Here is an 11607-nt window from a genome sequence, read left to right as displayed (position 1 = left end):
TTATTACCTATTATGAAAATATATTTTGGCCATTTTTAATTATCTAGGTGGAATTATTGTAATTCTAACAATAATTATTTATACTTTTCAACTCTTTTTAAATTTATTTTTAAACATGAATTTAGAAAATAAAATATTAATTTTAATTTTAATTTTTTTGACAATTCATATTAATCATAAAATACTATTTTAATAATAAATTTGGTAATAGGGATATTTTGGTAAAAAAACTCTTTTTTTGGTACTTATCATATGCATTAACAAACACATAAAAAGAAAAAATACAATTATCAGTAGATTCCAAAAAATTTAACAAACACTCTGATATAAATTTTGGAATGCTTTCCAGTCTTATCTTGATTATTCTATATCTTGATCCATAATGCATTCCAAACTTATCATGATACCTTTTATCTTACTTATTTTAACAAAAGCCCCCTAAAAAAAAGAGTTATCGTTGTCACAATAGTATAAGGAAATGCAGTGATACTGGTTAAAAGATGAATACGACAAAAGAAGAAAAAGAAGGCATGGGAAAGACGGCGTCAATGGTGCTTGTTGTCATAGTGACAAGGACGAGGACAACAATAAAAAATGTTGGTTGTGCTAGCATTTGCAGTAGCCTAGGTACAGGAGAAAGATGAGAGAAAAGTATTGTGAGTGTGTGAATGAAATACTGAAAAAAAAAAAAAATAAGTAAAAAGGAAAAATTTGTTATTGATAGGATTGGAAGTGAAATTCAAATTAAAAAAGCATATATTTTTTTTAGAAGACATCTCTAGAATATTTTGTAAAGTCTAGTACAATTTTAGACAATATATAATTTATTTTCTATTCTCCAATTAAAAAAAATCACATGTAGACAATTTCTATTTTTTTTTAATCTTTGTAGAGATATTTTCTGAAAAACTATTTTAATTTTTCAAATAAACAGTCTCTTGGGTTCCTAACGAATTAAAAATTAATCCTCAATTATCATATAATTTGGATTATAATGCTAATATGATTTTTTTTTTTATTGATGTTTGTAGTATATTTAAAGGGCTGTTTTTTTTTTCAAGTTTGAGTTTAAATATAAAAATCTCACTATGTCATAATAATAATAATAATAATAATAATAATAATAATAATAATAATAAATGCACATTAGCTATAAATTTTTTATTTTATAAATATGAGAAATAGTTGCAAATCTCGATATATCAAAGGCCCAAAGGGGTAGAAAGGTTAATTTTTAATTCGTTGCAAATGAACGGCAAGTCATATCATATAGCGTTAACCGTTAAGTTTGAGATAATGATTTAGAGCCAAATATCTCAGTTCTACCCTCCCTCCACCCACCCATCATAACAGGCAATCCCAACATTTATTGTGTTAAAAATATATTTTTGTTTACATCTAATTTATTCCACAAAATGTCTTCTTGTACATTTGTCGTCACCATTCTATCTCTTTTAAGAAAAAAATATTTAATGTAAATGCATGATAATTAAAATCACAACTTAATCACGTATTAATATTTAAATAGTAAATACATTACATTTAATGATACTGTAAACAACACACAAATTGAATTTTGATAACTTTCAACATAATATAATTCCACACTAACATTGAATATTTTTAGCTCTTCGAGCAATCCCCACATACATAGTTGCCAAAAGCTACAGCTATTGCATCACAGATGGCTGGCACTTCAAGGTTCAACCTCCAACCACCAGGCTCAAGCCCTTAAATATATATATATATATATATATAGCCAAGGCGAAAAGTGACAAAAAATAAAAAAAATAAAAAATCAGAAGCTGATGCATTTTCAACCCGAAAAGAGAGAAACAACTAACATTTGCCCTAATCAACACATGGAACAACTACTAAGGTTCACGACATATGTACAAAAGTATTCACATCAGCCTTCCACTCGACATATTTGCTCAGTTAGCTCGCTACCACCGCACTAGACAGCTCATCTCTCCTCTCTGTGTCCAGAAAAAAAGAAAAAGACAACAAAGGGTAAATGAATAGAACACAAAAATTAGCTGTTCACCGAGACCGCAACTATGGACATACTACTTGTCCTATGTACATTTGAAGGAAAGAACGTTATGGAAAAGAACAGCAAGGGTATGAGGAAGAAGAGAGAAATTTTTCATCAAGTCTATCCAAAATTGGTGCGATGAGGATCAAAAGCTATGGGAACTGAGACATCGGTCCTGGAGTAACATAGGATGGGAGCACTTGAGAAATATCTGGGTGGTTAGAGGCTCTAGCGTCCGGGAAAATGCAGTTAGGATTTAGCATGCCAGAACTTTGCTCTGAAGGATTGTGTCCAAACAGATTGCGAGCTGATCCACGGTTATTAGTGAATAAATCTTCGGTGCTACTCTTTCCAATATGATGACCTTGGCGTAGATGCCGCCTTGTAATGTTATTCCATGTCTCCTGTTTGAAAGAAATAACAAGGGGGATCAGAATAAATCATCATACGAGAGGTGTTTCATAGATAAGGTTTTGCATGACACCTTATGTTGCCAGGCAAGGTCGGCACTAAAGGATGAACCTGGCATGTAGCCTTCACTGTATGGAGAAGAACGACTTTTCATCTGTGGATATGAATTGCGAAGGCTAAGAGAAGGGCCATTAGGAGTGCAGAACCATGAGCCTGGCCTGCCACCAACCCAATGTCCAGTACTACGCCTCAAGTATGCTGACGGGGAGTGATCATGAGACATCAAGTAGTATGAACTATGATGCTCCTCCATAAAAAACGTGCGAGCCAAATCCCAATGTCTGGAAAATGTTCTAGAATTAAGGTCTCGACTGTGTTGGAAAACGCAAGATGATCTGCCTCCACTGCAAGGACCATCCAGCACGGGTGAAAGTCTTCCATAACCCAGATCTAATGATGGCCTCCTGTTAGACAATTCCAAATGGGCCGCCCTTGTTGTCTGGTCTTCTATGGTTATTCCTTGCTTGGCAGCTAGCTCCAATATCTGCTTCTCATCAAATCCAAAAGCCATGAGCAAGTCCCAGAGGTTTCTGTGAGCTTCTCGTTGGTTGTGAATGATTTGGTCTCTCATTGCAATTTCAAATTGAAGCTCAGTATTAGCCATTCCCTACAATTTTTTTGCAGTAACACTGTCAGTGATATATGACTACATTCTGATCTGAGAGCAGACATTAAAAAGTTCAGATGCCAAAACTAGCTTCCCTACATGAAGTTGATAACCACCAGTGCTGAAGCATCAAGTGTCATTTGGTCTAGTGTTGCCATGTGCGCTTAGTTATGCACTTACCAGGAGCCTATATTGACTGAGAATGCGCAAGTAGGTTTTATTGCCATTGCTACTAATGGCATCCTCAATCATATCTTGTAGCTCACAGCGACGCTTCTCATTTGCTTCAATTTCCTATACGACTTAGAATTAGTAAGAGAGTTTAAAATCATTAACTCCTACAATCCTGAAAATAAGATAAGGCCTAACCTTTTGGTAACTGACACCAGCCTCATCATTGTCACGAATATTATCAAGAATGACCTGTTGTCTTGCTCTTAAAGCCTGCACTACTGCTCCTTCTTTCTCAATAGACTGTAAGGAAGGAAGAATGTATCTCATCACCAGATAATTCAATTTCAAACCACTAGTTAATTGCCAATATCAATACCATTTTTCTAGTTTCTAGGTTAAGACAAGTGACCAAATCTGTATACCAGAAAAGAAGAAAGAATAAAGAAATCTAATATTCTTTCTTCCTCTGTATTGGAAGCTGCACCAGCATTTCAATAGAGAAGCAAGAAAATTTGGCAGCAAAAGCAGGAGGAAGAATCAGTGCTGATAAGAAAAAGATAAATAAATAAGCAGGAAACACAAGAATCATTAAACTAGATTTAAACATTAAAATTGTGTTAGATGTGTTGGATTTCCATGCCTATCATAAAAAAAAAAAAAAGAAAGAAAGAAAGAAAGAAAGAAAGTTCACGTGCATAGACTGATACAAGTATTAAAAGTCATCTTATGTATAGCTACAAGATAAATACGATGCCCAAAAATTTCATGCAGTACCACATCTATGCCATGCAATTAGCAGAAGTGCTCCAGGTAGGATGCAAAAGCTAAGCCCAAATTTTACTATTGCTACAACATAAACGTGTGCTAGATTCACTAAATGACAAGAGAATCACTGCCAATGTGGCGCTTCAAACCTGCTGTTTTGCAATGGCATCATCTAGATGTTGGAGTTCAGTGCGGTTTCGAAGGTTAGTTTCCTCAAGTTCGAATACAGCCTTCTGTAAGTTTATTCGATCCTGGACATTTTCACTAATTTCTTGGCTTAATGTATTCAACCAAGACAGTTCATCATCCACAGCATTTTCTGTTGGTTTCACACATAGCCGAGATTCCTTCTCAGCTAACTCCTTTTTTAAGCGGCAGACCTCTATCTGTGCAAATGAGCATGTCATCAACTACAGTGCAAAAAATGCTACTTGAATCGGCACATCAGATAATCTAACACACGGATAACCTGAAGACTGTCAATCATGCGTTGGTAGTCAGATACATGGGTATCAATGGTGCCGATGTTCTTCTGCAGAGGATGGAGATAGATATAGAAAAAGGGTTATCATCAATGAACACATTAAATCATGTCAACAAAAATCCAAGTAAATAATGCAATGGAATGAAAGATAATAGGACACCTGAATTGGCTAATTACAGAATATAGCATATTCATTAGCAAATAGAATAGGCAGCAGAAGGAATATACAATGATTTAGTCATTATCAAAGGGCATAACCATGATCCTTTTCAGCCTATAACATAGATAAGGATACATTGATGGAATAATACCAACATCCAGAACTTATAACGCACATTGAATTGCCATGGTAGCTAAAGATGCAACTGAAGAGTCTTAAGTCATACAGGTAGAGATAAGCCATTTTTGCATAATCATTATCTGGACATATTACTAGCAGCCAGCCATATGTGGAAGGACCAAAAAAGTCTCAGAAATTAGATTATCACTACTAGAATCTTGACTGAATCATGGTTATACAAATGCGCCTTACTTGATGTCATTGGAGCTGCATAGGTAGATGCAAACTGCATGATTTACAATTTTATTATTTCAAACTATTATTAGACATTATTGTCATGGGTCTTATGTAAATGATATGGTAATGGATAGAGCTGGTTGCAGATCAGAACTCATGTAGCTAACCCCACCTGCCTAGCAGGATTAAGGCTTGTGATTGTTGTTGTTGGTGTTGTTGTAGTGAACAAAATACTTCTAGAAAAAAACCAAAAAAAAATGTTGTCTGGATCTACTGCAGAAGATTTACATTTGCAATTAGAGTTAGCATAGCCTGTTCTCATGTGTACAAGAGGCAAATCTCACCTGGATGTGTGTCTTAATTTCCTTAGCTCGGTCGGCATATTTTAAGGTATTAACAGTATGATGATACTGTTTATCAGCAGGTGATATGGTGGCAACCATAACTGTTTGGGAATTACCACTCAAGCCATCTTTAAGGATCCGTGTCAGCTTGCTGCAAAGATGTAGAAGTTAGCCACATTAGCAAGGAGAGAACTTTAATATTAAGTATCATTTAAGTACCTATTCCGGTAAGGAACATAAGCTAGACCCTTCTTCTGTTGTTTTCCTAGTGCATTAATGCAGTTTGCTAAAGCAAGAAGTGAACGATTAATATTTGCACCATCCCTTAGCTTTTGGCCTCCACTATTTGTTTCAGAAGCTCGTTCACTGCACCATAACTTGAGATGAGGTTTTTGTAGTTTTAAATAAAGGCAGCAGTCAGTAAATAGAAGAGAAGTTTTTGTACTGGTGGTACACCTGCCAGCAAGATCCACTAGGGCAAGTTTTCCCTTCATAACCTGACCACTGTACTTGTTTCTCTGCCTTCTTGTCACGGTAATCTCCAAAACTGCATGTGAACTGCTAGCAAAAATCGTATCAGATCAGGAAGGCCACTGTGTGTCCATGGTAAAGGCATCAATGATTACTTTCATCCTTTCAAAGGGGCATCAAATGAAAGAAAAATGAATTCCAGAAAATAAAAAAAACAAAGAGATTTACAGTCATGGCAAGGAATCTTACATTGTAAGATATTGGATTTGTCAGCAAATAATAATAACAATAATGGATTTTCCAAGTATGAGAACGTGCTTCCACCCATGGGGCAATCCACTTCTATAGAAAGAGCAAACTATGGTCTAACATCCAAGTGACCTTTTATAATGCCTTTATTTTGGGGCCAACAGCCTCTGATGGCCTTAAACACTAATCTAATAATAGTTACTGAACCAACTAATGTAATAGCTCCCCTCTACTCAATTGCAACTAACACATGACTTATTATAAAACCAGTAAGAATTATTAACATATATATATATATATATATATATATAGAGAGAGAGAGAGAGAGCGTATGTGTGTGTGTAATCTTGATGTTGAACTTACAATCATAATAGCTAATGCAACAGCTTGGCAGGATAATTACCTTTTTCCAATAATTTTTGAACATAAGATGATGATTTATGGCCTTGTAGGTGGAGTATTGTTACAAAATAAGTACTTATGGAAAAAAAAAAAAAAAGGATAACATTCAGAACCATGATAGAAGAGATTGGACAACAATATGAAATCAATTTACAAGCCAATCAGATTGAGCAGTTGCAGTAACACTTGTTTAACCCATTAACAAAATGATTAAGTTTTGCCAAATCAGGATAGGCCTACCACAAAAATCTCCAACACCACCAATGGCCCTTTGAACATACCAACGATTTATGGCCCTGGGCTTGGAGTGTTGTAAATAGGCATTTACAAAAAAAATAAAAATAAACATAAACGTGACAGAGAAATTGTATAAAAGAGTCACAAAGTTATAGGACAATATTCAAAATCAATCAAAAGCGTGTCAACAAAATCCCAACAGCAGTAACAGAAAAAATTGTCAAACCCATTAAGCATGTGACTCAATAAGAATATAAAATCAATAGTAGATATACCCAAATCAGGATGCATTCGATGTAGACTTTAAATATAAAATGCCCTAAAAGGCTGCAGCAATGCTAGAATATTGCAATGCTGAATTTAAACCACTGCTCACTCACCGTGATGATGTTTCATTAGCCTCTGTGCTTTCTGTTTTTCGTCTGCTGTTCCCCAAATTTAAAAGTTCAAGAATCTTATCAGCGGATTGAACCTGAATATAAGCATTTAAACTATCAAATGACCTGATCACCTCAATAAACAAATATTAAAAGAATAAATCAGATACAGGTCACTCTTCCTATCTTTGTTTTTCCCTCTTCATACCCAGAACCTAATCAATAGGCATCTGGTATGCTGGCTATAACAAACTGATCAAACCATTAAAGAGGTCAGAAATGCCAGGACATCAGGAAGTTAACAAGATAGAAATAGAAAACTAATACTTTTAAAAGACTTGCATGTCTTCTCAAGCAACATGTCCATAAAATAAGATAAACAGGTCTGCCAACTAATAGGAAGAAGAGAATGAACCTTGACGCATCTAAGCCCAGAAACAACTATTCCTTGTTCAGGATCCTCCCTAAGTTCCAAATGACCTGAGGATTTTTCGAGCAAATCATAGATAACCTGCATCAAAGCAGAACCTATGTTTTAAAAAGTTTTTCAAAAGCATGACCACTCATAAATATTCAAATTCAAAACTCCACAATCAATATGCAAACCCTACTTCATTATAAACTTCAAGGTAGGAGCAAGACACTCCGAAGTCATCAGAGCTATTATCAGTCTTGATAAGATCAAAAATTGTATGCAAACTGAGAACCATAAGCCCAGGATCATCTTGAGTTCCAACCATTGTATATGTTTTACCACTGAAAATGTAGAAAAATATTAGATTATGCTAGAGAAAGATTCAAAAAAGGAGAAGTCAAAATCAGTAAAATAAGTACCACAGCAACAAATGATGGTAAGATCATGTCCCATGTTACATCTAAGCTGAGATTCCAATTAGATACATAAGACCATATGACTAAAGCAACAAGCATTGGCCTGATTTAATGAAATTAATATTTTTCTTCATCCAATGGTTGGCTATAAACAAACTATATCAGTTGGTTCTCCATGATGCTTCAATTCAATGCATCTTTGTCAGAAATATGAATCATTGTTCAATATTCAATTTAGAAAACATGATGTCCTCAAATCAAGCACATTGCTTCTTTCCAGCCCTACCAATCATGCAAAGCCTTTATGGTACCATTTGACCTAATGGCATTTAATTCTTTGCATAACATACTTACCAGAAAACTTAGAAAATATATATATAATTCATGATACAATTAATTCATGCACCAGATCATCATTTATAATGCCACATTTTAGTGCACAGGAAGAAACTGCATTTTCAGTAATGAAATTATGCAGCAGTTTGGGCTGATAGTAACTTGCAAAGATAAGAGAATCAAAATTCATTGCATCAACTCCCAAAATTGCTGATTGCTGAAAAGAATTTACTTTTATTATTTTTGAAACTATTTCCTGTGCCTTTTCAGTCTAATCCTCTCTATGAATAGATATGCAATGTTAAAGGAGCAGAAAGCCTATACAGAATACAAATACAGAATAGACATCATTTACAAATACTGATCAAGCAACCACTTGGATGTGAATAATGTCAGACAGCCAAACAATAATGTTATATAAAAAGAATAGTAGGCATAAAAGTAAATGTCCAAAGCCAAAGGAATCGTGCTTTTCCCTCAAAGAATACTTTTTACTAGAATTGTGCTGCCTTCGATGTTATACTCCATTCGGCATTGTTGAACACTAGTGTCATTAAATGCTTAAAAATAGTAAAATAGATAAGGAAGAGAAATAAAGCAAACATTGACATTTACCATAAATTGAAATATAGGTTTTCTTTCATTTAGGCACCCAGGGAGGGGGAGGGGGGAGAGAGATTGTTTTACTATCGCCTGATCCCAGCACCTTGGGAGGATAACATAAAAGTAGTCAAGAAGAACAAATTTCTTACATACCTTCCAGTTGAGCCATACGCAAATATAGTTACATTTAGACCTTGAACAACTCCAGCAATTACAGAAGATATACTTCTTCTGTAAACATCCTGGACAGTTTTGAAATTGTTAGGTTTGGTAATCACAAATCGAAATACTTATATATCTAATAAAGACTAATCTTAAGAGAAAATTAAAAAAAAAAAAATTCTTCAATAGGCATTTGCCAACCTAAAGTGCCTTGAGCATTAAACTTGAATTTAGTGAAATTTATGTTATGCTGATTTGAATACTTAATAGATTTTATGATTTTAAAGGCTCAACCACATATAAAGGATTAGGCAGACAACATTTTTAGAGCAAAAGTGAGTTCAGCAGCATGTTCATATGAGGAGCTGACTAGCTAATGAAGGAATAGAGGTAGTTGATGCAGGAAATCTCATGGTCACAGAAAATGAACAATGCACCTAAAGAGTTCTTCCACTAATACTATGACTTTGTCATTTGCTTCTGTTCCTTTATATTCATTGGGTGCCAAATCTGGTTATGTTTCTCAGCCAGAAGATAGCTCCTCCAATAACTGAAATCAATCTTTGTAAGTACACGAAAGGCTTCAACATGAGCATACAGTCCTCAAGGATATCAGAAAAGGCAATAAATCCGTTGAAGTTATTCTATTTGGTTCCTGAATTTCTCAGTTATATACAAAGAAACAACTGACCAGCATAAAGATATCTGATATAGGAGAAAAAAAAATTTAGACCAGCAATATCTACAGCATAAACAGAAAATTGCATGGCTTTACTACTCCATCAGTCTACAAAGGCATGGACAATTATTGGGAAAAGGCACAATTCAAAAGCCACAAAAGAATAAGCTTAGCAAATGATAACAAAATAAAGAAGAATGAAGATAACAGTGGACACTTGCATACCAAATTAGTGGATTCAGGGCCAAATGCAAAGTCGAAAGAGTACTTCCGCTCCTTTGTCCGATTTTGAATACGATCGAGGTAGTACTTTGACAAGTCGGGATCCAAAACAAGTACCTCCTGCAAATGGCATTGCCACGGATTGCATAAATGCCCTCTAAACTTGAAAAACACCAACACAAGATTCACAAAGGTTTAGAAAAGCATATGCACACCTTATCATTGCTCACTCTGACTATATCACGATCACGTTCTCTCACCATTAACGGTCTACACCTTACAGCAACCTATAGCGAATAACAAGGAGATGACACTAATCAAAGACTAACATGAAAATACATGAAGAGCAACAAAATTGCATGAATCCGAAAGAAACTGAGGACTAACAGTAAGGGTAGTGGTTTTCTTGGTCGCCGGAGCTCTGATGCTTGGCATGTTTGATGAACTTAATTAGCTTCTGATCAGCCAAACTAGAATTGTTTGCCCTAGTTAGTTCTCGATTATCATTTTGTTCAAGGACTGGCCAATAATTCCACAAACTAATCCTACAAATTCACAATGCCGAAGCTGCAACAAATCTGAGCTAAAACGTACAATCACTAGCAATAAAGAAACCCTATCCCTGAGGCCAAACCCCGATTAAACCTCACATCCTACAACGTCCTGATTCACAGAGAACAAATGGACAACATTAACATTTCACGGCCGGGCAAATGCTCGTGTTCCTGTACCACATCTCTGGAACGTGTCGAGGGAAGGGAGCATTAGCTTCAAATCCGCCCGGTTATGGCAACGCATTTTCTTTCCCATTCAGAATAATAATAGAAATATTCCGAGAAAACGCGTGAAGAAGGAGAGGGGGGTGGGAGAGAAGGGAAGCGAGAAATTGGAAACTTGGAAGGTTCAGCAACTGAATATGATTAAAGAAGGGGCATTTAACGTCGCAAATTACGGCATTCCATTATTTCTCCATTTATTATTCGACGTGGCAAATTGGAATCAGCGAGAGCTAGCGAGCGACGCAGCAGCTAATGCCTAATGGGGGCAATTCAATTCAATTGACAATTGGGCTGGTCTGGGCTGGGCTGGGCTGGGCAGGGCATGCTTTTCTTTTTATTTGAAATCTGTTCTGACTTCTGAGCCGTTGATTTTTCCTTCTTTTCTTTTCTGAGCCGTTGCTTTTTAGTTTTTACTGAGACCAGAAAGGACATGTTTGGATTTGGCTTCTTTTTGGAGACAATGATGTTTAAGCTTTTTTAAAAGGACTGTTTTTGGACGACTAGGAGAAGCGAACAGCTGATGCGTGGATCCTGGATATGCTTTCTGTTGGTTGGTTGGTGCTTGCTTTCTCCTTCCATGATTCTCATGTTATTAACCTAATCAATAATTAATAAGGTAATGTTAATTATTTTATTTTTAATAATAATATATTTTACTAACAACTATATTATATTATATTATATGCTAAAAATAAAAACAAGTTACGAAATGAGATTCAAGACCCAATAATTTAATTGAAAAATCATCAGTTTAATTTATAAACGAAATCTCGAAAGCAAACCAAAAAAAAAAAAAACAGTTCTTCTATATCCGTACAGGGAGGAAGTTCAGGAATCACTGTCATTGTTGTCGGATCAG

At 35.2% G+C, this 11607-nt stretch overlaps 1 protein-coding gene across 3 annotated transcripts; it reads right to left on the bottom strand.

Annotated features, from left to right (window-relative positions):
* Window positions 1–1791: 1791 nt before the first annotated feature.
* On the bottom strand, window positions 1792–10968 carry LOC127804072 (kinesin-like protein KIN-8B). 3 transcript variants are annotated; one of them, XM_052340797.1, is made up of 16 exons: window positions 10357–10953; window positions 10185–10282; window positions 9973–10089; window positions 9060–9148; window positions 7748–7892; window positions 7552–7647; window positions 7140–7231; window positions 5857–5958; window positions 5620–5766; window positions 5401–5551; window positions 4525–4587; window positions 4205–4441; window positions 3486–3590; window positions 3297–3410; window positions 2523–3116; window positions 1792–2442 (listed from the first exon to the last, which is right to left on the bottom strand). In XM_052340797.1, the coding sequence occupies exons 2-16, from the start codon at window positions 10230–10232 to the stop codon at window positions 2191–2193; spliced, it is 2352 nt and encodes a 783-aa protein (XP_052196757.1). In that variant the 5' UTR covers window positions 10233–10282; window positions 10357–10953; the 3' UTR covers window positions 1792–2190. The 3 variants fall into 3 exon arrangements, 2 of the variants coding, with proteins under 2 accessions (XP_052196757.1, XP_052196756.1); XM_052340796.1 differs by having other exon boundaries at window positions 10185–10256; XR_008023645.1 differs by lacking the exon at window positions 1792–2442 and having other exon boundaries at window positions 2985–3116; window positions 3216–3410; window positions 10185–10256; window positions 10357–10968.
* Between the last annotated feature and the right edge of the window lie 639 nt (window positions 10969–11607).

The sequence above is a fragment of the Diospyros lotus genome, chromosome 6 (genome assembly GCF_014633365.1).
Source record: "Diospyros lotus cultivar Yz01 chromosome 6, ASM1463336v1, whole genome shotgun sequence".
NCBI lineage: Eukaryota > Viridiplantae > Streptophyta > Magnoliopsida > Ericales > Ebenaceae > Diospyros > Diospyros lotus.
Note: the sequence above shows the minus strand (reverse complement) of the source record. Positions and strands in the feature narration are given on the sequence as shown.

Coding starts and splice junctions, on each gene's coding strand:
- LOC127804072 (XM_052340796.1), bottom strand. CDS start 10,404: ATGCCAAGCATCAGAGCTCCGGCGACCAAGAAAACCACTACCCTTACT. Junction 5,959..7,139: donor GCTAATGAAACATCATCACG/GTGAGTGAGCAG, acceptor TTTTGCTAGCAG/TTCACATGCAGTTTTGGAGA. Junction 5,767..5,856: donor CTAGTGGATCTTGCTGGCAG/GTGTACCACCAG, acceptor GTTATGGTGCAG/TGAACGAGCTTCTGAAACAA.